We start from the raw sequence: 24444 nt of genomic DNA, 5'->3' as shown, positions 1-24444 counted from the left end.
TCAAAGCAAGTAATACTAATACTATATATCATTTAAAATAATGTTATATGGAATTTGTAGAATTATTTTATTTTATATTTCAGTTTATTGGGAGCAGTACGTGCACATGATTTTTTTTAAATTTAGGCCATTTTAATGTCTTAAAAAAATTTAATGACAAAAAGATCGACCATCATGGAACCATTCTCAAGAACAAATGAGTACAATTAACAAAACTGTAAGAACCAAAGGGTGACAGGAAATATCAACAATTAGTAAATAACAAATTATTTTCCTGATAAAACCGTTTATTTTGTCTTTAAAAAAAATCTATATGAAAAAAAACTACAACGTTTGTTTATTTAAAGTTTAATCTGATTATATTCTTATTCATCTTCTTATTTCTTTTCATCTTTTGGGTACCGGGTGATAATACAAGATAACTTTATTGTCAAATAGTTCATCAACGAAAAATTTGAAATTAGTTTTAAGAAAAATAGAGTAAAATCAGTAAAATGTTAAAACACAAAGTAAAATACACAGAACTGTAAAATATGTACAGATAAGGATAAATGCTATCACTGTATCAGGTGTTAATATTAATATAATATTAATAATATCAATATTATATGACTTGTCTCTGGTCTCACTCAACAGAGTCCTGCGATCGTCTCTTTGTTCATATCGTGAGTCGGCGAGTTGGTCACTCATAAAATTAATTTAATTTAATAAAAAAAATTAATTAATTAGTTTTCTACGTTTATCTTCTAATTATAATCTGTTGTCGACAGAAAGCGCTGGGAAAAAAAGATGTTCCCGCCCACTTTGAATCGACCAATCAATGTTTAGTAATTCAAGTTTTATTCACGTCAATCATAATTGTCAATGTTTATGCCGTGCGAAGTTTGTGTTCTTTTGCAAAAAATACACGTGTACATTTCTTACGTGTTCCTGTCTGCTGGTTGTTCGGTACTTATAATATACTGTCGTTTAGTAATATTAAAGGTTAGTGCTACTGTCTGTAATAAATTAAACGACATTTCTTTTAAATATGTAGAAATTAAACCCATATTTGGTAGGCTTATCTGTTTTGTTGTCGTCGGGTTTTGCACACAGCAGCCGGCCATGCATGGCCAGATTTCAGGTCTGTTACATGTGGAATCGTCCTTCTCTCCGGCCTACTACAATACGACCCTAATAGCTTAGGCTAGGCCTAGACCTAATAAGAAGGGCAATGCTATGGTTAGTATTTGCTGTTAGTTGATCAAATCCCATCCCATGTCTGTTGTATATTTTGACTAAAAGCTAGACCTAAATTACATTTTTCCCCAACCCACCCAATATTTATAATTCTTTTACAATTATTAATTGTATGTTTATCATTGTATTCTTGTTTTTAACGAGATACTTCAAATAAATTAATTGATAAATATATTTTATCTTTGTTTTATTTTAATTTAGAGGTTAAACAATGGCCGAAAGCGATAGTGATGTAGAATTCCAAAGTGCTGATGAAGGTGAAGAAGAGGAAGTTTTAAAAAAATCGGATAAAAGTGACCAAAAACAAACAAATGTTACAACAAAAGAAAAAGAAAATTCAGAAATAACGGATTTAAAAAGTGAAGAAACAGAAACAACTTCAAATGTAAATTTAAATGTGAATTTTGAAGATAATAGAACAGAAAAATCAATAGAAATAGATGAAAATAAAGTAGATGAATCAAAAGTTGATACACAAAATGATTGTGCAAGTGAAAATGTGGATGAGGATTTCAGAACTAAAAGTAAGACACAACTCACTTCAGCGGAACTATCATTAACCACCGAAGAACAGAGTACAGAGGAGAATATATCAGAAAATGAGAGTAAGGTGGATGATGTATCGGATCCACCAGGAGAACAAGTGATCGGTAGGCAGGCTGAAGATAGTCCTCCAGATTCTGACCCTGCTGGAGGTGATGCACAAAGGCCCAATATACACAACCCGCTTGATAGATTGTCAGAGAAGAGTGTTAAAAGTTCTGGGGGTTGGGGATGGGGAGGATGGGGAAAGTCAATCATTTCATCAGCGACAACTACTGTGTCAGGGCTTGGTAAGTTTAAAGACCCCTTCCCTGCAATTTTGGACGTTTTTTTGAAAATAATACATATATATCACTTTAAAAACATTAAACCATGTCATTCCTTGTCTTAAATGTACGTTTTATGGTAAATTATGATAAAAAGTGAGAAACAATGCACTACCTAAGTAGCTCGCGGCGATCGACCTCTTGTGGACGGTCTTAGGCCTAGCCTAGCTAGGCTTAGTTTTGTAGGCCTAGCTGGTAAACATCGGTAACGTACGAACATCGTACGCTAGCTATATACCTAGCCTGACGTTGTATAGTTGCTGCATTAATTGTCTTTCTATTTTTGCCAGACTCCGTTGATACAAATTGGGGAAAACCCGGTATTTTCGCTGAAAAGTTAGGAGTCTTCCATTTGTTTTGGCCCTCACGATCGATCGAAAAGTGGGCGAATTACAGGTGAAAAACAAAAATATCAATCCGCGCGCAATGCATTTTGGGATTAATAGCGGGCCGCTATAATTATTAGAATCGACTTATTTTTCACATTTTTAACCGTTTAAAGACGAAAAAAGTTATCGCAATAGGACCATATAGTATTATTTTTACATTAAATATAGTTTGTGATCTTAAATTACATCTAAAAAACGTAGGGAAGGGGGCTTTAATATATATCAATGATAATAATGACAAGGAGTCTCTCTTCTATCTGGCATAGAAAATGAAAACTATTGTGTCTGAAGAAAGACTGGTGGGCCTAACAATAGGAAAAACAATTGTTTATGTAATCTACCGTATTTTGCACAATTTTTTGTAAAGGATGAAATAAATATGCATCAGAGTGAATCTAAAAAAAAATCAATTTTTCAATTCAATATTAGATTGAATTATTTATTTATGATTGACGTTTTCAAGTTTATTAACTACCATAAGCATATGAAAGCCATTATTAATGGCACTGTCAAATCATATTCAGGAGACATGTAGGTGTCTCCTTTAATAGGTTTCTACTTGTACCCCTGCAATATACTTTTTTTACATTGCAGGCCATGGGCTATCATCTGCAATCCAATCTGTAGAATCATCTCTGGGTGTTCCCCAGCCTGAAGACATTGCTCGAGAAGAGACCGAAGAGACTCAATCAAATGAGCTCAATGAAAACAAAAGTTCAACTAATGATCAGAAAGAAGTAGAAACGATTGAGGGAGGAATAGATAAAGATGAAGAAAAAGGTAAACAGAATTCTCTCAGATGTTGGATTCAAGTTAGATTTAATTTTTTGCTAACATTTTTTGTAAGGTGGATGTGGAGAAGGGGAGAAATAATCAAACCAGGATGCATGCTGGATAATGTTTTGCAATAATAGAGAATATTTTTTACTTACAGTAGAAGATGTCAATGCCATAGAAGTTGAAGCTGCGACGGAAGTCACCGAGGAGACAAGTTCTTCTGGTTATAGTCTGTTTTCATATGGTGCTTCTGCACTCTCTGGTGTTGTTGGAAAGACAGTAAGTCAATTATACTACCTCCGACAGGGGTGGATCCAGATGTTTGTTAAAACAGGGAAGTCCTGACATAAAAGATAGTATTAATAGTCTGTCAAATATATCAAAATGTAGTGCATAATGTCATCATTTTAGCTGTGAAAATAGTGCGACCCTTCTGTTTATGGGAAGTTGTTGCTGATGAGAGGGTCAAGCTTCCTAAAATAATGTATACGACCTTATGTCTAATTTTATGGTTTTCTAAGACAGCGTTCCAAAAACTTTTTATTTTCCTGCCTAAAATCATGTTCCCGGACCAAGCCCCACCCAACTCAGATGGACCATGTAATGAAGGTAATAAAATAGTCCGCCAATTGTATTTAGTACGTTCACAATCATTTTGGGCAAGATCAAATCATATTGCTATAAAAAAGGTGCTTACCACTCCGTTTGAGGGCTGTGTATGTAGGATGTAGGGCCTAGGCCTATCTAGGCCAAGTAAACATTGTTTACTTCTTTGTCCAAACTGCCTAATATTCTGTACTGCTGCATTTGTTTGTCAGGTTTCTGGTGGTCTAGGCGCCTTGGAGTTGATTGGCAAGAAGACAATGGATGTCATACAAGATGGGGATCCAGGATTAAGAAAGAAAAGATACTATTTTACCAAAAGCACTGGGCCAACTTTATCACAGGTAAGTTCTGCAGGAAATGAAGACCCGATGGCGAGGCCATTCTTTTAGACAATATTACATTTGTCCAAGGATGTCGATTGACTAAATCTTATATAAATTGTTATTTTTCTTTAGACCTTGAAAGAGGCAGCTGAAGTGGCAGGGCAAGCAGCATTGAAAGAGGTGGAAGATGAAGAAAGAAACAGAGCTCATTTTGGAATTCTTTTTGATAAATATCAAGGTATCGGGCAATATTTACTACTGTATTAATAACACATTGAACACTAGTTAATTCCACAAGAGATTAGAATATCAGATCTTTTCGGATGATCACCGAACAACATTATGCTATGGCTATAAGCAAATTCATATGTAACACTCCACTTTGCAATCATGATGATCAATTGGTGTTGTAAGTTAATCTAGTGCCATGCTGTTTGGCTGTCAGTCCTATGACACTTCCTATTCCACTGAAAATCCCAATAGCAGAAGGCTAGCATGTGTAAGAGTGGCCGAGCGGCTAAGACATTGGAACCATAATTCCGTAGCCATAACATCGGCAAGGGTTCGAGGCTCACTCGCTCCATGGTTCTGGTGGTAGAACGAGTCTTCTCGGATAGGACTATATACCGTAGGTCCAGTGTACACATAGCTCATAGTACATCCTTCAAGACGAGTAGGGGGTTACCCCGGTTAATTAAAATATTAAAAATCAGAAGGGATTGTGTAGGGCCTGCATTGTGGTTGCACCCAATCTGGTTCCTCAGGTTGCAATCTAACTGTAAACGATTTGCATCTCCAGTGATCTAAGTGATACCTTGCTTTTTTTTATTTTTAAGGTCTTGCCCACCTCGAAGCATTGGAAATTCTGTCCAATCAGAGTGAAGGAAAAGTGCATTCTGTCATGTCAACCGTTACAGGGGACCAACTCGACAATCTGAAAACTCAAATGATTGAAATAAAAGATGCCTTTGAGTTGCAGGACATGGATGTTGAAGGTAGATTGTTAACAATGGCATGCATGTTGTTCCATAAATACACAATGGCCTTGTTTAACAATGGCATCCATGTTGTTCCATAAATACACAATGGCCTTGTTTAACAATGGCATCCATGTTGTTCCATAAATACACAATGGCCTTCAATGAATAAATATAAATGCAATATTCAGTTTATTGTTAAAATTACAGAGGAGGGACTTAAACTGCGATTATGAAAGTAAAGGATAATTAATGGTGACATGGAACAAAGATGGGAGACACAAAATCTGACCTTTGATATAATAAGACATCACACTATTTCAGCCAATTCTTGTACGGTATTGCGTCTAGCGATGTTAAACAGCAACGGGCCTGTAACATAGCATCCAACTCCTGAATGTTAACTAACCTAACCCTTTAAATGATCTCTCATTATACTACAGTATCCCATATGGGATGAATGTTGCCATCAGAAGACATGATACTGCAGGATGTTTAACGTCACTAGACATAATACTGCACATACATTTATCTTGCACAATATATGGTCTTATGAAAACACTTGCTGCTGGTCCTTGGATTAAATATAGTAAAATCATTACTTATTGTTTCGATTTACCTTATTTAGAGGAAGATTATGAGACAGGCAAGTTTGTAGATACGATCACAGAACACCTGTTTACTCTTAGCGTAGCTGCCACTCCTGATAAGCTCAAAAGAGTAAGTATGAACCTCAGACCATCTGGGGTTTTATTCGACAGTAGTAGTTTGGTTTCTGTCTGGTCCTGTTTCGCATTCAATATAGACATAGACACAGATATACTTTGTCAAAAATGTAAAATTTAAACATTTTTACAAATAAAAAACTCAAAGCCACTAAAATATTTGAAAAAAAAGAGTATTTTAAGATGTACTAAACAACAAACTGTAGGTAACATCAAAATTCCAAATAAATAGTTTATTCAATTTGTTAATGTTGTTTAGTGACTAAATATTCTAATTCTTTGATATTTAGGTTCAGCGAGAAGCACATGACTGGTTAGGAAGATGTAAACAGGAGCTAGAAGCCAAGAAGGAAACAAAACTTAAAGAAAAAGAGGAGAATGAAATTCAGAGTAATGAGGAAGAAAACAAGGATGATAAAATGGAAGATTTAGCAGATGATAGCAAAGATAGCAAGGAGGATAGCACCAGTAGTGATGACAAAAAAGATGAGGATAAAACAGTTTTAGAAGTTGGTGATGTTAAGGATATAGATATAAGTAAAGATGATGACAAAGAAACAGAAGAAACAATAAAACTAAAAGAATACCTTGTTCCAAAGGTTTGTATTCAATATTTAATGTCAAGAGAGATAGAATAAAGAACAAAACTGTGTTTTAAAGAATTTAAAAAAAATTGTACATAAAACAATACAGATCAATTGGCAATTGTAAGGCTCTGTTTACACTATCAAACTTTATGTGACAAAAAAATGTGATGTGCCCATATGGCCCCATGGACATGACGTCATATCACTGGTAGCCCTATTTAAGCATATCATTACCATATTTGGGCACATCACACTCTTTTTGTCAAACTTTAGTTTAGTAGAGCTTTAGTCTTTGTTAATCCTGTGAAACACTTTAGGTTTTTTGTGCTTTTAGACATAGATATAGATAAACTTTATTAATAATGTAAAATATAAAATGTGAGACTCTGCTCCTTGTTCAATCAATTAAAATATCTATAAAAACATTAAATACAGAAAAAACACATATGAAAGATATAAAAAGGTATAATATCATCAAAAAGATAAACAAAGCAATTCCTATACTTGGCAAAATAGAATTTTTCCAAGTAAAAATACTGAAGATCACAATTGTTGCTTAAATCTATTTATAGAATTGATATATTGGGTCCAGTCTCCATTATATGTGATTTTCGGTCTGTCTAATTTCCAAAATATCTTGATGTCCCCCATTTCATCCTCCAGCCTAGCCACAGCCTTCTCTTTCCTTTCATTCTACTCTGTAGAAAATGTATCCATCCTATGCACTTTTTCTACTCTTGGTAACACTTTTAAGATTTGTTTACCTCAACATAGTTTTAATGATTGTTGTATTTTACAGGAGATACATGTGAAAACAATACAAACATTAGCAGAATTAACATCTAGGTGTATAGAACAATTCCATAAAGCTGCTGAATTGATGTTGTTACAGCAAGCTAAAGAACACTCCAAGAATCCTATTCAGAGAGCAGCTAGCCTGTCTAAGTACGTTTATCAAAATACTGCATGCCTAATTATATAGATAGAAAATTGTGCTTTCAGACAAATTAAATTATCCAGGATTTTTTTACAGGTGGTTTGTTTTTCCACAAAGAAATTGTAATGAGTTATGCTAGCTAGGGCTATATTTACCGTCACTTTGACTGCTTGTTTCTAGTTTGGAGTTCTTCTCTTTTGTTCACTTCTGTTTTTTTTGTTTTATTTTCAAACACATTTTATTGATAAACATTGCTTAATAGGTTCAATTCAGTATGTACAGTATAAAACACACAAGCAATTCAATTCTCCTAAATATTTAAAAATGAGGACACCCTGCTTGTTTAGATCGGCTAATAATCATAACATGTTGCTACCAAAATTGTAATCATTCATTTTGCTTAACCTTAGATTGACCAGTGTACTGTGTTGTGAGGTAAGCAGCTTAACGTCACACTTCTGTGAGCAGCTTACTATTGCTGCAGATATCATGGACGTTAAAGAAGAAGATGTCAACCCTCTTATTACAAATTCATATTTAGAGGTAAGATCAATTGCAATACAGCAGAACCCCTATTAAAGGGACATTTTAAGGATACCACAAATTATTTATTTTTAATTCTTTATTCTTTATACTGGGGAGCCTGTTCAGTAGTAAACTACTGTTCTCCCACAGCTGTATGTTATAGAATTTCATATTCAATTATTAAAAATATATATATATATATACAATAATAAGGGGTGTCCTCTGAATAGGGGTTTGTTGGGAGAAATTATGTCCCAGTAATATGGGTGTCCCAAAGGAGTGTTCTACTGTAATGTATCTATATGCTTTAAAGAACCTGGGTATTAATGTATGTACAGGCTATATGCAACATATATCCTTTCCCAAAATCCTTTAAAAGTAAAACAGCTAGAAAATGTTCAAATAAATAAAATGTAGACAGAAAGGTGTATAGCAAGTAAATGTTGTGGAATAATTTTGCAGGGATCAAACAGCATGTCATACATCCAGGATGCCTTTCAACTCCTTCTTCCTGTCTTACAAGTTGTTGCTATTGAGCATGAGCAATGAAGTGAATGGAATCTTTAAGGAAAAGAAATGGTACAATCATTGATTTAAACCAATGAAGGCAAAAGGACAAACAAAATGGAGTTTTGGCTTGGTGGTTATGGTGCTTGGCTACCAATCCAAGGGTCCTGGGTTCAAATCCTGTCATATGTCAGGATTTTTTCAAATTACAACTCCACTCCCAAAGACTTGTAATCAAGACTTATGTTGAGTATCTTGTGTATATGTTTGTCTTGTGAACAGGATTGCTACCTTTAAGAAGGATAGTGAATGAATTTGCTTATGGTTATCCTTGGCAATTTGCATAAATATATAAAAAAACAAACAAAAAAATATAGTTTGAGATGGAAAAAAAAAAAACATATTAGAGAACAATTAAAAGAAGAATTAGAAGAGAAAATATAAAGCAGGTTGATAATAGGGAAATTTTGATCTGCAAAGACCAGTGACAAACCTAGGTCAGACCAATTGATGTGTTTTTGGTCGTTGTCTGGACCTAGAAACCATTAAAACTAAACTATGTCGAGGTGAGGAGCACAAAATCCGATATGGGCGCATGCACATAATGAATTAACATGACATTGTTTGGTTGTCGCAAATCAAAAGGTCCCTAATAAAAACAATAAATATACCTCATCATAGACAAATTGGCTTTGTAGACTACAAATGCAAACAGAATGTTATAAAGCGCATTTTAACTTAAGGGCAAAGTGCTTTACATTGAAATGAATTAAAAAAACTTAACTTTACTTAAGTATATTGCAGCAAAATGATGAACTTACTAAGAAGCATAATATACATAAATAAGTAGACACCGAAATGAACCTGTCATGTGCCAGAGGCTGGCTTTGGGATCAAACACTTTTTTAAATATTTAGGCATATATAAGAAATAGATTATTAAATTTAAAAAGGACTACTGAAACTGTAAGAAAGACAACTAAAGACCAAACTTCTTTTTGGCCAAAAACTATTATTCTGTAATTAAGATTATTATAAAATATTTTTTATAAGATTACCAGAATTAATTGTTGATTATTATTATTTTCAAAATCCGCTTATACATTAACAACATTTTCTTTAGAGTGTTGATTTTTTTGGACAATCATTTGACTGGTATTAATGTTAAATATTAATTCTTTAATCCAAGGGCAATCAAGCAGGTGAGCTCTAACACAATAATATTAATAATCTGTCAAATATAAATAGATATCATAAAGTAGTTTCATCATTATATCAATTTAGCTGTCAAAGGGGGAGTGGGTGACCTAATTGCTATCCTTCTGGTTTCGCCCCATGTTTAATAAATGTTATTTAAAACATTTTTCTTTTATTATTTTAATGTAAATGCTTTTATTAAACACATCAGAACACAAATGTTGTAAAAAGTTGTTAAACCATTACTGTACTACATTTGATGTTTGTGTACATGTACTAGTGTTTATTTTACATACCTAGTATATCCTTGACATTTGATTGGTTGATTTTGGAACATGTCCCATTGAATAATATGTACTAATGATCTGAAATTTGTACTGAAAATCTCATCACACAATAGAAATAAACCCTTTAGTGGTAATAGATTAATCTGATTCTGTCCCCTAAAATTGTATTACAAATACATTACCCCTTATATAATGGTTCAACCCACCATTAAAAAAATATATCTATATAAGATATCTTAGGTCTTAGTTTTCTAGACACCCATAATGATCAGCTTTTGGTAAAAAAAATGTGGCAAGCAACATTCCTATGAATAATGCGACCAAAAACCTGTCCTTAATGTCTGTGCTCTGCATTCTAAATCTAAAAGCACTGACATTTTTCCGTGTCCTAGCCTTTGACATCCAATTAAAGATGCAAGGGGGTGTGTTCATTTCCTTTAGTGGTAGGTGTGTGTCATAAATCAACTAATGTTTTGTAGTTGCTGAATGGAGAGAATATTTGCATTCATTGAAAGCGTGAGCTATTTAACATGGCTCTGCCTTATTGAATAATTTCTTTCAACTCATGTAAATATTTTCTACATTCAAGTTCTAAACATTTCATTATTGGTAATGGTATATTTATTTATGTTATTTTTTAGAGATAAATATATTACAGGAACATTATAATATACATATATACAATATAATTTTATGCATGTAAATTATTTCAGTTTATCAGGAATAAATGATTCAGTTATGTAAATTGTGGTTTAGGTAATTTTGTTCAAGGCCTCGTCTCAATGGATTTCTGAAACCCCCACTTTGGAAAATATTGGAAACCTTGTCAGTGAATTTCGATGATCCAAAATTATTTGTTTATATGTGCACAGTGATAACTCTAAAAAGTCAGTTGCAATGCAGACAATTTATTTTACATGCCTAAATACAACAACTAGCTCATTTTATTATGATAAACCTTTACTATATTTTTTATCTATATCATAGAATGTCCATTTGAAAACACAACATTAAAGTATACACTATTTGTGTTCCCTCTAACCTTCAGTATACCACCATGCTTGGTAGCTAGTGGTAAAACTTCCATATGGAATGCATTCTTGGTAGTGGAGAAACTTTCATATGAAATACATGTCTGGTTGGTATAGTGGAGGAGCTTCCATGTGAAATACATAGTTGGTAGTGGAGAAGCTTCCATGTGAAATACATGGCTGGTATAGTGGAGAAACTTCCATATGGAATACATTGTTGGTAGTGAAGGAACTTCCATATGAAATACTATACATGTCTGGTTGGTTTAATGGAGGAGCTTCCATGTGAAATACATGGTTGGTAGTGGCGAAGCTTCCATGTGAAATACATGGCTGGTATAGTGAAGAACCTTCTATATGAAATACATTGGTGGTAGTGAAGAAACCTCTATGTGGAATACATGGTTTGTATAGTGAAGAAACTTCCATGTGAAATACATGTCTGGTTGGTATAGTGTAGGACCTTCCATGTGAAACACATGGTTGGTAGTGGAGAAACTTCCATGTGAAATACATGTCTGGTTGGTATAGTGGAGGAGCTTCCATGTGAAATACATGGTTGGTAGTGGAGAAGCTTCCATGTGAAATACATGGCTGGTATAGTAGAGAAACTTCCATATGGAATACATTGTTGGTAGTGAAGAAACGTCTATGTGGAATACATAGTTTGTAGTGAAGAAACTTCCATGTGAAATACATGGCTGGTATAGTGGAGAAAATTCCATGTGAAATACATGGCTTGTAGTGAAGAAACTTCCATGTGAAATACATGGCTGGTATAGAAGAGAAACTTCCATGTTAAATACATGGCTGGTATTTAGTGGAGAAACTTCCATGTGAAATGCATGATTGGTAGTGGAGAAAATTCAATGTGAAATACATGGCTGGCAGTGGAGAAACTTCCATGTGAAATACATAATATCTAATAGAAAAGTTTCCATATAAAATACACATAGCTAGTGAAGAAACTTCCATAAGCACATTTTTTTTAAATTATTATTTTCTTTCTTCTTTCATTTTTTCTATAATATTTCTTTCTTGGTCCTGGAATCTCTTGGCAGTCATTTCCCACCTGACAGTTTTCGCCTTACTTTTCTCATTTAGTTTTCCCTCTCTTATTATTACTCCCGATAGGTGGAGTTTGAAGTACCAAATGTGGGTTGCCAATGTTTGGGCCAGCAAAACCACTTACTAAGTTGAGTCCAGCTGTAGGCAGTGCACCAACACCTAAGTAAATGAAATACAGTAATTGTTCAGAGGTAAAAACAAAAACAAAATAGGCAGACTCGTATATAAACTGTTTTATGATTACTTAACTATGGTGTTTGAATATGAGAATGGGCAAGACGACAATGGAACATTTCTTTATTAAAAGCCATGAGGTTCACCAGAAAATCATATTTGTTTTGTCAAGTAATTCTTTCATTTTCCATCTATAGAATTTTGTAATTTGTTTTCCCTTAAATTAGTATTGCATAATATACATAAGAATTTCATATAAGTGGTGTTCAATTTTAGATAGCAGTTATAAATTTTAATGGCGTTTCCGGTGGCGTAAATATGAACATCAGCAAATGTTTATTAATAATAATAAGCAAGCTCTCAATGCGCTGTGTACCCATAAGGTAACTGGTTCTAAAGCTTGGTTCCCACTAGGACGTAACGCAAGGACGTAATCCACAATGCAAGGGAATGACCAATCACAAGCGATGGTTTAGTCCAACCGTCGCTTGTGATTGGTCAATTCGCTTGCATTGCAGCTTACGTCCTTGAGTTGCGTCTAGTTGAAACCAAGCATTAGCAGTAATAGTTGAGTCTACAAAATACAGTAAGTAGCTCAGGGTGGCTCAAACATAAACCCATGGCATTTAGTACACAAAAGTCTACTTGACTATGTCAATCGCTCTATACCTTTTCTCATTCCAAAAAGTTGTTTCCCTCAATAGTATATAATATATTTCATATTTACTAAATATGATTATTTATGATATAGTAATAGGAGTAGAAATAATTAATAGCATAAACAGCAGTATAGTATTCAGTTGCATGTATAGGGGTGGGGATAGGGATAGTGTATGGGAAGGATTGGTGTTGCGGAAGGACTGGTGTTGGCAAAGAGGGTGGTGGTTTGGTGTGATGTTTATCCGTCATCTTAACATACTGTATAATTATTACAGCTGGCCAAATACACACAGAAAATGTTTGAGACCTGGTGTTAGGTTAAGAATATCCGCCTTCCCGCCACCCATGACATCACAAATTTCGTGCACATGCACCTGTAGTATTTAGTAGTAGTTTGCTACTACATTAATAGTAAAGTAGAAGAGATGTCTATATCGAACCAACTTGTCACGGTGATGAGTTAAAATCTTGTTACTTCATAACATAATTTTACATGCGAACATGCTAAGTTTAGTTATAATATAAAATCAGTTCAGATTTAAAAAAATAGTTTATAGTCGTCACAATAAAAGGAAGTATTATTTTGTTCAACATCAAATTCATTCTCGCAATTAATGTAAAATCAAAAGATCAATTGTAAACAATTAAATACTATTTAGATATCATACAAGCATTCAAAATCTTTCATTCATTATTTTAAAAATCACACTCAGTCTTATCAATATTAATACTATTGTTTAAACATAATTATAATATCTATATTTTTGTTGTTAGCTAAATTTGAAAATAAAAGTTAATTAACTATTTATAGTTTTAAATTTTGAATCACATCATCTGCAACTTACATTTTGGAGTTAAAGTCTCTAAAACTGGAAGGTTGCTAAAAAAACGGAGTAGAAGAAAACGCACTTGACATCGATTCATATTAACATAAATAAATCACACAATGTTTGTCCAGCAATACTGCTAATAAACACAGCATTTAAAAAATATATATATATATATATTTATACATACGGGCACACACACCAACCCCACACAGTGATTGAAAAGTTAAATTAATAATTTCCCCGTTGAAAATTGTATAAATATTGAACAAAACATTGCAACAGGACAAGTGTATAGGAAAACTTGTTTGCTAAAATTTTATAAAAAAAAGTGTCTGGAAAATTTGTTTCTACATTCTTGCAAAATTTAAGTGCGGGTGACAAATCACTGATGCATGAAAACGTCTGTGATTGGACCACAGTTATTATAAATGAATATTCATAAACACACATGATTATCACATTTAATACACAAATATTAATTTATTCATCAGACATCACCAATTAGACACAATAATAAAAAGCGTACAATGTCACAGAAATGAGAACAATTCAAAACAATAGAAATGATGGATGCATTTATTTATTTGTTTTACAAACATGCCAAGTGACAGTGTTAGTGGGTACAAAATAGTTTTCAAAATACAACTACTCCAAAATCAAAATGTCCGTTTTCCACTAGAGGCAAGTCTATTTGCGCAAATTAAAAATTTCAGATTATGTGCATGTGAATTCATATTTCAATCTTCACAATCCTTCTGATTCTTTGTGAAAGCACTGGATTGCATGAATTAATTTAGTCTAGTGGAAAACAGGCTTTATTAAGGTACCAATACACTCTAAAACGCCAACTCAATGGTGTTTGATTTTGAAAGTGTCAACTACATCGGTTATAGTATCAAATGCATACAATTTTATTAAAATTTGGCATACATATGGTTTAAACAAGACAAGAATAATTATGCCCATTTTCATTAAATACTTTACTTTATCTAATATTTTTTACGTAATTCTTAATGATTAACTTGTATTTTGCAAGAGTGTAATATTTAGTAGTAGTCACAAATACTGTAGATACGATAAACTCACTGTGTGCTCTCTCTATGTCACATGTGATATGTAATTGCTATATTTTCAATGCAAAATGAATACAGTGTTAATGATTTTCAAAATGAACACTAAATTACTGTAAGTATTATATTAAGAGAATGAAATGCATTATCTACAATAAAGACCATAAATGCAAAACAGAAAATAAAATTGATAAATAGCAAGATTAAACTATTAAATACAAATGATGTTTTATAAAAGAATTATTATTTTCTTTTTGGTATTATTGACAAAGATAAATAAATGTTGGTAATTTAGAAAACAGGATAATTAACAATAAAATAAACGTGTTATCTGAAAGTATGACATTAATTTATAAACCCATTGAGACAAGACAGAAGAATGTATTACAGGCCAGAAAAGTAATTTGAGGATTTTTTTGAATGAAGCAAAGATGTTTAAATAGAGTTTTCACTCAATAAGCATGCAGTCTAAATAACACCCTTTTCCCACATAAATGATTAAAATAAACTTTTCGAATAAGACCTCCCTGAGGCTGGCTTTTACAAGAGCATTTCATATTTTCTATTTTTTTTTGTTTTCTATGGTCCAGGGTCAGTATCATTTTTTCATGATTTATGAAAGTCATCTATATTAACAATAGTGGAGAGCTTTCCACTTGCGACGACTTTGTTACGTCAGGTTAATTTATAGTGTACATGCGATGTTCACCCTCAAAGGATGCCATGAAACAGTTTTAGCGCATTCTAGGTATTTGTGAAAATGAACGACAAAATATGCGTACATCTAAGGTCATCGTAAATGAAAAGCTCCCTAGCTCGAATGTGCAACCCTTGCTCTAATATGCTTAAAAACTATTTTGTTAGCACAAGCACAATATTTGAGAATATAGTAGTGCATATCAACACTTTTTAAAGTAGATACAGTGCATAACATTGTGCTTATTAAGATGCACATACAAACATGATATCAATAATCTACAGACATGCACTAAACATTAACACACAATAAACATCACAAAAAGACGAGGCAGCCATACTGTATGTGTTAAAATCCTCGTTTTTTACCCGCAGAACTTCCAAAGCCTGTAAATCCAGTGGACGTCGGTCCGGCGCTCAGGCTACCGCCAAGAGAAAGGTTAGTTGGTTTGTTAGAAGACTGCAATCCAGTGCCAAGATTGAGACCAGATGTACCGAAAGACGTACCTGTGGAACCAAACGTTGTACCGGTTGGTTTGCCAAAGCCGGTGGTGGAACCGAACCCTGTACCGGTTGGTTTTCCAAAGCCGGTGGTGGAACCGAAACCTGTACCAAATGTGCTACCGGTATTACCAAATCCAGTTTTAGCTGCAGTTCCAAAACTGGTTGCGAAACCACCGGTTGTTTGAGTTCCAAGTGGTCTGATTCCTCCTGTAGCTAGGCCGCCAGTTCCTAGGCCTGTATTTTGGTTGCCAAATAATCCCCCTCCAGTACCAAAACCAGTATTTGCTGTACCTGTAGGTGCTCCAGTTCCAAAGCCAAACCCTAAGCCACCAGTTGGAAGACCTGTGATTAGTCAAACAGTTATTTTATAAATATAGTAATAAATGCAGTAATAATACATTGCAAAATGATATTACATTCTCCGTTCTATTCTTATCTAAGGAAGATTGCCAAGGGAGTGGCGTTGAATCCTGGAAATGCTACAACTCCACTCCATTTCAAGCGTTTAAGCATAAAACAGGAAGAAAAACCAAGGATAAATGGTCAGGAAGTCTTAAGAGACAATTCATAGACTAAAAAAGAAAAAAAATGAAAAAAAAAGAGAAAAGAGAGAAAAAATTGTCAATGGCACATCTGACCAAATTTCCACAATAGGCCTACTGGTTTAAAAGCGTTGGGGAGAAGTAGCAATTTTTAAAAGCATTTGAAAGAAGAAAGAGACTAGTGATACTGTATATCACCTGATATAATGTGATTGGAAAAAGAATGAGATTGTAAAAAAGTATATTTTCCCTCACAGAACTTCCAAAGCCTGTAAATCTGATTAATGTTGATCAAACACTCGGGCTACCACCAAGCGAAAGGAGGCAATCTAGTCTAATCCAAGGCTAATTGATTTGTTTAGTGTAAAGGGTGGAAAGATTGAGACCTGTAGACAAAAAACCAGCCAAGAAATGGGAAAATAGAGAATGTACCATAATGTAAATCAAATTCTTAGCCTTTTAAGCATTTGCATAAATAGAAACATCATCAAGCCCATTCCATAAACACAATCCAGAAAAGGTAGCAAAACTAAAATAGTAAATTTTCCAAATGGCTAGTCGGACCAAATTTCAGCAATATTGGATGAAGCATTTGGAAGAAAGAGGAGTGATTGTATCAGGAAAGAATGCGATTTAGTATAAAAATAACTTAATTTACAGAGCATACCAATTTTACCTATGTTGTGTTCAATCAATTCAATCCGTATTTGTTCACGAAAAAAATGTAAGTCTAGAAATAATACATATTCAGTTAGTACCAGAGTATGTGCTAACCTCTGGTAACCACACTCTCATGAATCATTCAATAATTATGTCAAGATCAGCATTTTGGATCCTTGGTTTAACTTTAATTAGCGGATTACACTCTCTATGACCCCATTTACACTTACAATTGAGTCCGCTCCAGCATGTTTACACTTGCGTCCAAATGACGGCCTGAAGATTCATTTTCTCAAGACATTGGTCACGGTTTAGTTCATAAGTTAGCCCAAATGTAAAATCCGCTCTTGGATCTACTCTAGAGGTGGCCCAGATCTGCATCTGTTTAAATTGGCCTTAAAGCATTTTAAAAAAATTATGCTTACCTGCAGGTTTTTGAGCTGACTGCATAGCAGCGGCCATTGCAATGGCTGTGGCGTTTGAGATGTTATCAAATGGACCAGGACCACTGGGCACTATCGGTATCTTTCCACGTTTATCAGCTTGTTTCCGTCTAGTTTCAAATATGTCCTGCGTTTCTCCATGGTATACACGCCTGTAGTTTAAATATTGCTCTTTCTGGGTCTAAAAAAATGAGTAATATAGTGATTTATGACTCAATTTTAATCCTGTGATTCTAAGAATAAGAAGAGTTAAATTGAGCAGTCACGCTATCAATTAAAGAAAATATTCAAATAAACAACATTCATTTCCAAACACCTACTGTTCCAAAACAACTTTCATTCAATTAATTAACTGCTGTGACAGTATCTTAAATCTGAAGAGGTTACCCAGTTATAATGAATAAATAAATAAATTGATGAAGACAAGGTGAGGAATTTAGGCCATTCAAAATGCACTAAGATTTCTCTCTGAAACCTTATATTCATTTCTTCAACTACCGTTGATGCACACTACAGATTGGTTTTAAAACATGTAACATTGAATAGTCTCGCTCAGCACAAAATTCTATACATTTTCAGAAAAATCTACATTGTAAAAGTACCATTTAATAGAACTATTACATTACTTTTAAAGGATACACATATGTGTGGTATAATAATAATAAAAAGAATGTCACGTGATTTTATTTTGTACATTCACACTCAACAAGATTCTAATATACTTTGTGTATACGTGGACTATGCATACCTTAACAGCTTCGTGTACAGTTTGTAGTTTCGCAGCCAATGCAATAAATGTCTCATTCATTTTGATCATTACAGTCGATAAATCTGTAAAGCAAATTAAATTAGAAATTTTATTATATAAACCTTTTTTTTAAAGGATTGAATGTCAAGATTATTTGAATTATACGTAATAAAAATAGTAAAGTATACAAAAAAAATCATGAAATTCAGGTCTGTGGTACACCATGTGTTTCAAAGGCATTTTTTATATGTCTTTGGGCAGATTTGAGCAAGGAGTACCAATAGTAAATTAATCACTGTCTACTACAATTATCAGATAGGTGGTAATCTGCCCTAACACCCTACTTGTCTTGGTTGATGAACTGTTTCCTTTAAAGTTTACACTGGACCTACAATTTATAGTCCTTATCAAAGAAAATTGTTCCACCACCTGAGAGTTAGCCCCTGCATTAACCGCTCGGCCATTAGACTCAATTGTATAGTTGACAATATCTACGATACTGGATATATAATTCCTATATGGAGATACTGTACAGAGAATTGGGTGCTGTTGAGAGGAAGGTTTTTTCCATGCATTTTCTGGTCTTGGAACAAATGAAGTTTGATTTAATGATGATGCAATACACTATTGATATGTTAGTGTCCGACTAACCTTGGGGTGTGTAACTAGCAGTTCTTGATAAAGACATTAGGCGACATTCAATCTATGAATTTTGATTTAATGATGATAGAATACACTATTGATATATTAATGTCCTACTAACCTTGGGGTGTGTAACTAGCAGGTCTTGATAAAGACATTAGATGACTTTCAATCTGTTCAATCTCCTGGTGACAACAGTGCATCTGCTCCTCAAAGTTCTGAATTAGTCGCTGAAAATATCTACGAATAGAACAAAAATGAATTATTTTGGATTGACAAAATGGAATTTTTAAAAATATGAGTGGAACAGTTAATATGTTGTTAGCAAGTGAGTGGCCGAGAGGTTTAGACAGTGGAATTGTAATACGTAGCCATAACATTGGCAAGGGTTAGGGTCTCAGATCCGATACCCCGTACTATGGTGAAGCCGTTATGTGCGTGCAAAGTGTCATAATTCTTTGGCGGTTTCAAAGCATTTATTACGGATTCATTTTTTGATTCATTAAATGATATCTTTTTTTGGTGACTCCTGTTTATAGTTATATATCTTGTATGTTTCAGTGTACGTTTTGTTGTTGTTTGTGTTGTATTTTAATGATCTATTTTTGTGTGTTATATAAGTAATTTCTACCATTTGTGAATTTTTGAGACAATTCAGTGTTTTATACTGCAATAATCAATAAACCAAAAATTAAAGAATATGGGTAAACAGGAAAAAAAATATAAAAAACGTACTCTGCTGGCGCAGTGTGGTCCATCTGTAACGCTCGTGGTACGTCATGTGTTCTGTGTGCCATGTCTGCATTCTTTAACTCATAGGCTGAGTCAGTCTTTAGTTTATAAATAGCCATTGTGTTGCGCTGTAAACTGTTAGACACAACGGATAAGAGTTGACGCAATGCTAACATATCTTCTTTTACTTTATGCATCGGCTTAGACGAGAAACGAGCGATCTCTTCACGTATAGCTTTTTGTTTCTTTACATACTCCCTATGGATTTGAAGAAAAAAATATTGAGAATAACAAAGTACAAACATAAAATATTGCCTCCAATTAGCGACCACTTTGATTGGCAGATGAACATAAATATAGCGAAAATAACTAAACTTGATTTACACATGAAGCAAACGCTTGCACACCATGCAGCTCTAGATTTCTTCTTTAATCAAAATTTAATTGACCATGCCGATTGGAAACAAGATGGTTGGTTGGTTAATAATTACTATATTCCATACATTGTCAATCATGCCTATAGGAAATTTGCATGGTTGAACATATTCATACTACTGTGCAGATTTTTGTATGTTAACATTTAGGAATAGATTTTCTAATATTTTGATTCATGTTAAAGATTAGAGATTATCAATTGTATAGTCCCAGTTCTTGTCGCCATATATCCTTAACAACTTACTTAAATCCATTTACAGTTTCACCAATTTCTTTTGGTAAAGATGTTTCCTTGACAGCTTTACTGTTGCTTAAAAAATGGAAAAGAAACATACAGTACACAGTTAGAATTAATAATAATATTTAAAAAAAAAAAAAAAAAAAATTATTATACAATATTCTGATCATCCTCAGGGGTGAGAAGAATTTTTCACATACGTAGTGTACCGCAAACTTTATATCAACATATTGATTTCGCCATGCAAACCTTCAAACAATACATATTATTCTTTATTTTAAACTTTATTTTTGCATCTTCACATTTTTTTGAGTTTATCATGTGTCAAGGTAGGTAGTGAATATCTTTGATGAAAACTTGCTAATAAACTAATTAATATATATTATTAATTAATAAAATGATCCCAATGGAAATAAGCTAATAAGCTTTTTGGTTTATTCGGGAAATCTTTTATAAATGTATTTATTTGTAATGTCGGTAATTTATGTTATCACCATGTACATATTTTTTATGACGATTTTCCTAATAAATTATAATCAAATAGAGATCCAGGCATGGAATCCCTAACTAGGAAGTAACTATCACCCAATGAATGCCTTGATTTTGGTTCTGAATTAGCAAATGCGTAACAGACACCATTTTACAACAATTATGTAATGAGATACTCAGTATGAAAAGCTAACTCAAAAAGAACGCAAAACAATAAAAATTTCAAAATACAAAGGGTATCCTAATTTTCAAATGTTTAACCTTTCCTTTACCTTGTGCTAGATGTTCCATTTGTAGTATTTGTTGTAGTAGTCTTCAATGAGGCTGGATCTACACCACCTAAACCTTTGCTTGGTGTACTTGCAACACTTGTACCTATAATAATAGTTCACTCTTATATACAGTGCATATAAGCAGTCTCTCAGTCTCAGTGCGTGTAAATACAATAAGTAAAATAGGAAATGGCAAAAATATAAAGATATATGGTCCTAAAATATTTTACAATTTCTTTTATTCAGTATGCCTTTTTAATGTCACATAATAAAATTGGATCTAAAAAAAATGATTTTACCTGAAAAAAACTGTAATTCAAAGCAAAAAATAATTGGTTTTTTGTTCAAACAAACAACTTTGACCCATCACTTTATTCACATTAATACATACATAAATGTCTTTATTTTAATAAGCAGCCTACTGTACCTCCAAGACCAATACCAGTTCCAAGGTCCTTTTTAGCACCAACAGCTAAGCCACCTAATCCACTTGTACCAAGTCCACTTGTACCAAGACCACTTGTTCCAATGCCAGTCGTTCCTCCTAAAGTAAGACCAGCTCCGGTAGAGCCGGCTAAGGTATTACTAGTCCCTCCTAATGATAAACCACTTGTAGTTGTCTTGGCACCAAATGAAAAGCCACCTAAGTTCGCAGTAGTGGCAGCGGCAGTGGTAGAAGCTGCTGGAGTTCCAATCCCACCAAGTTTCAGTGTTGGTGCCACTTGTCCAACTGTCTTGCCAACACTAAGGTTTAGGCCTGCAGATGGCTGTCCACCTAACTTCAACCCTCCACCAGTTGCCGCTGCAGTGCCTAGTGCAGCTGTACCTGAAATGATGAAAAATATAATGTTTCACAACTTATTCACTTGTACTACTATACTCAAACAAGGTTCTGCACAGTATACAGTACTGTAGGAAGATGATGATGTTGTTTGCTTTTTAAAAACAAATTATTATCAAACCTGCAGTTGTTGAAGCCCCAAACTTGAAGCCTGAAGCTGCGGCTGGTTGAGTTTGGGTTGATGTAGGAGCACCAAAGTTAAATCCACCTCCGCCACCAATACTAGCAGAAGCAGTTGTTTTTCCAGCCCTAAAAAAAACCAACCATTTTAATTTATTTGCATATAGTTTTTATATTTTATAAATCCAAAGGCAAATTACTGAAAATATGACAATGCTGTGGGTATTAGTGGCTGGATCTCAATGGAGATACAAACAAAAAAACCGAAAAACTAAATCGAAACGATAAAGTAAAACAGCCAGAAAAGTTTGCAGATCTTTCGGGCAACACTAGCCCTTCATCAGTGCAAGTGAAGGAATTTGGATAACGTCATAGTATAAAAACAAGCAAGTTTTATATTAATTAATATATATATATACTTATCACTGCTAATGAAAATCAAATTTCATCATTGTATTGTTTAAAACTTAAAATAAAGGTATCTTATGGAGGGAAAAAAACATGTATGTTAAAGGCACTTAACTTAAAAAAACAAAACTTTAAGAGAACCTGCGATGTTATAATGAAGCATTGTGTTGAGGTAAATGCAACTAGATCGATTGCTGATGAGTAAATACGTGGCTTCCTCTTTTTACCTACCATGTTTCGTGTTAATTATTGTTCAACAAATTATGCCAGAAAATCTTTGCGCAATTTGAAATACCCTTACACAATTTTAAATTGGGCAAATTGTTCAAAATGCATGACATAAAATGACATCATCAAAATATCCCCCTCAATTATGGCATAGGCTAGTAGTAGTGATTTGGTCGATTTGTATTCTTTGTTTGAAAACAGTACAGTAACTGTATCAGCAGTAACATACTATACTACTACTGTAGCTAGCTAGGCCTATAGATTAGTATATAGTATTTTGATACGGCATATGCCTTAAAAATAAAATGGAATCTTTGATTATGATCACAAACAATGCTGTGCAGGGAAGTGTAACCAATCCAATAAAAATAACATAGGCCTAGCTAGGTTAGTGTTTTCAGGGGATTTCAGGACACCAGGTCTATGCTAATTAAAAAATCGTAAAAAATTTATATTAAAGATGTATTGTCTCTTTTTGACTAATTCTAAAAACATTTTAAAAAAAAGATTTTGAAAAAAAGTGGATCATTTTGAAGTATCATAATAATAGTTTCACCAAAAATTAGTCAAAAAAAAATCATTTAACTGAAATACAGACGTTTTTTTGTTCCAAAACATATCTCATAATGCAACGCGCTTGTTTGGCTACTCTGTGTGCATAATCATAAAATTTCCTCGCGATCTGTGTGAAAACACCTTCTCAACCGTGCAAGTTGTAAACAATCCTAATTAGCATCATGCATAATGCAAACTCGTGGTTTGAAATCTTTGTTTACTTTCGCTCGCGAGGATTTTCCAGACGAAATGTAATCAAATTAATTTAGACAGGGCCTGGCCCTAGCTAGCTTTTACATGTTATTTATACTTACTGCCTGAATGATTAAAAAAATTGTGTTAAATTAAGTTGATCGCCTGAAAAATTGACAAATACTAATAGTTGCTCATTTGGCGCTCCATATAGAACTGTAAACATTAAACATGGAGTCACTCAAGCCAGAATTAGCTAGGCTCTCGTCCCGGTAGTAGGCTAGGCCTAGTACTACTGTAGATAGGCCTAGGCTAGGCCTAGTAAGTAGTAGGCCTAACTAGCTACCTAGGCCTAGGCCTAGCCTAGAAGGTAGGCTAGGCTAGAATAGAAGAGAGAGGGCCAGACAGAGAGAGGAGAGGGCGAGGGCCTAGCCTAAAACAATTTATTCAAAATAATCAAACTTAAATACCCTTGACTACCAAATGCGAAGCCGGATGATGAGCCACCCAGTGATAAACCTGTTCCAGCAGCAGTTGTAGCTGGAGCACCGCCGAAATTGAAAGCAGTTCCACCGGAGATCGCCATTTTTTTAACGGTAACGGGACGCAGGTATATTATGTAGTTGTTTTTTGATAACAGAGAACTATCACTTATGCCATCCTCGTATATAATTAATTTCGTACGGAAAATACAATTTATTGATTATATCATTAGGTAGAGTATCAATCTTATAATTAATTATCAATAATATATATGATTTTTAAAATGTTAGGAATATATTTTAAAATAACTATAAATAGATATATAATTTCACAAACACAAGATGTTCTTTTCTGCCTGAAACCTAGGCCCTAGGCCTCCTCCTCCTCTGCTCTCACTTCGTTCGTTTCGCTACCTGATCCGTGCTGGCCTAGGCCTAGG

At 33.8% G+C, this 24444-nt stretch overlaps 2 protein-coding genes across 5 annotated transcripts; one reads left to right on the top strand and one right to left on the bottom strand.

Moving 5' to 3' along the window:
• Positions 1–866: 866 nt before the first annotated feature.
• LOC144842216 (protein FAM114A2-like) lies at positions 867–10683 on the top strand. Its single transcript, XM_078698624.1, has 12 exons — positions 867–984; positions 1441–2072; positions 3092–3277; positions 3432–3553; positions 4093–4221; positions 4336–4441; positions 5040–5198; positions 5809–5900; positions 6196–6504; positions 7292–7437; positions 7840–7972; positions 8417–10683. The coding sequence occupies exons 2-12, from the start codon at positions 1451–1453 to the stop codon at positions 8501–8503; spliced, it is 2091 nt and encodes a 696-aa protein (XP_078554750.1). The 5' UTR covers positions 867–984; positions 1441–1450; the 3' UTR covers positions 8504–10683.
• A 43-nt stretch (positions 10684–10726) lies between these two features.
• Positions 10727–24152, bottom strand: LOC144841950 (nucleoporin p58/p45-like). 4 transcript variants are annotated; one of them, XM_078698258.1, is made up of 12 exons: positions 23993–24151; positions 22141–22268; positions 21606–22004; positions 21179–21281; positions 20424–20489; positions 19748–20002; positions 19134–19252; positions 18371–18453; positions 17605–17803; positions 15981–16319; positions 13723–13757; positions 12060–12202 (listed from the first exon to the last, which is right to left on the bottom strand). In XM_078698258.1, the coding sequence occupies exons 1-11, from the start codon at positions 24106–24108 to the stop codon at positions 13741–13743; spliced, it is 1824 nt and encodes a 607-aa protein (XP_078554384.1). In that variant the 5' UTR covers positions 24109–24151; the 3' UTR covers positions 12060–12202; positions 13723–13740. The 4 variants fall into 4 exon arrangements, with proteins under 4 accessions (XP_078554383.1, XP_078554384.1, XP_078554381.1 ...); XM_078698257.1 differs by lacking the exon at positions 13723–13757 and having other exon boundaries at positions 10727–12202; positions 23993–24152; XM_078698255.1 differs by lacking the exons at positions 12060–12202; positions 13723–13757 and having other exon boundaries at positions 14168–16319.
• Positions 24153–24444: the final 292 nt, after the last annotated feature.

This window comes from Antedon bifida, chromosome 5, assembly GCF_963402885.1.
Source record: "Antedon bifida chromosome 5, ecAntBifi1.1, whole genome shotgun sequence".
In the NCBI taxonomy this organism is placed as follows: domain Eukaryota; kingdom Metazoa; phylum Echinodermata; class Crinoidea; order Comatulida; family Antedonidae; genus Antedon; species Antedon bifida.
The sequence above is the reverse complement of the archived record's forward strand: the minus strand, read 5'-3'. Positions and strand labels throughout refer to the sequence as shown.

Excerpts from the sequence above, each read along its gene's own strand:
- LOC144842216 (XM_078698624.1), top strand. The coding sequence starts at position 1,451 with ATGGCCGAAAGCGATAGTGATGTAGAATTCCAAAGTGCTGATGAAGGT. Across the intron at positions 2,073-3,091 it reads AACTACTGTGTCAGGGCTTG|GCCATGGGCTATCATCTGCA; the intron begins GTAAGTTTAAAG and ends TTTACATTGCAG. Across the intron at positions 3,554-4,092 it reads CTGGTGTTGTTGGAAAGACA|GTTTCTGGTGGTCTAGGCGC; the intron begins GTAAGTCAATTA and ends TTTGTTTGTCAG.
- LOC144841950 (XM_078698255.1), bottom strand. The coding sequence starts at position 24,108 with ATGGCGATCTCCGGTGGAACTGCTTTCAATTTCGGCGGTGCTCCAGCT. Across the intron at positions 20,490-21,178 it reads AATGGAACATCTAGCACAAG|CAACAGTAAAGCTGTCAAGG; the intron begins GTAAAGGAAAGG and ends CCATTTTTTAAG. Across the intron at positions 16,320-17,604 it reads GTCAGCTCAAAAACCTGCAG|GTCTTCCAACTGGTGGCTTA; the intron begins GTAAGCATAATT and ends GACTAATCACAG.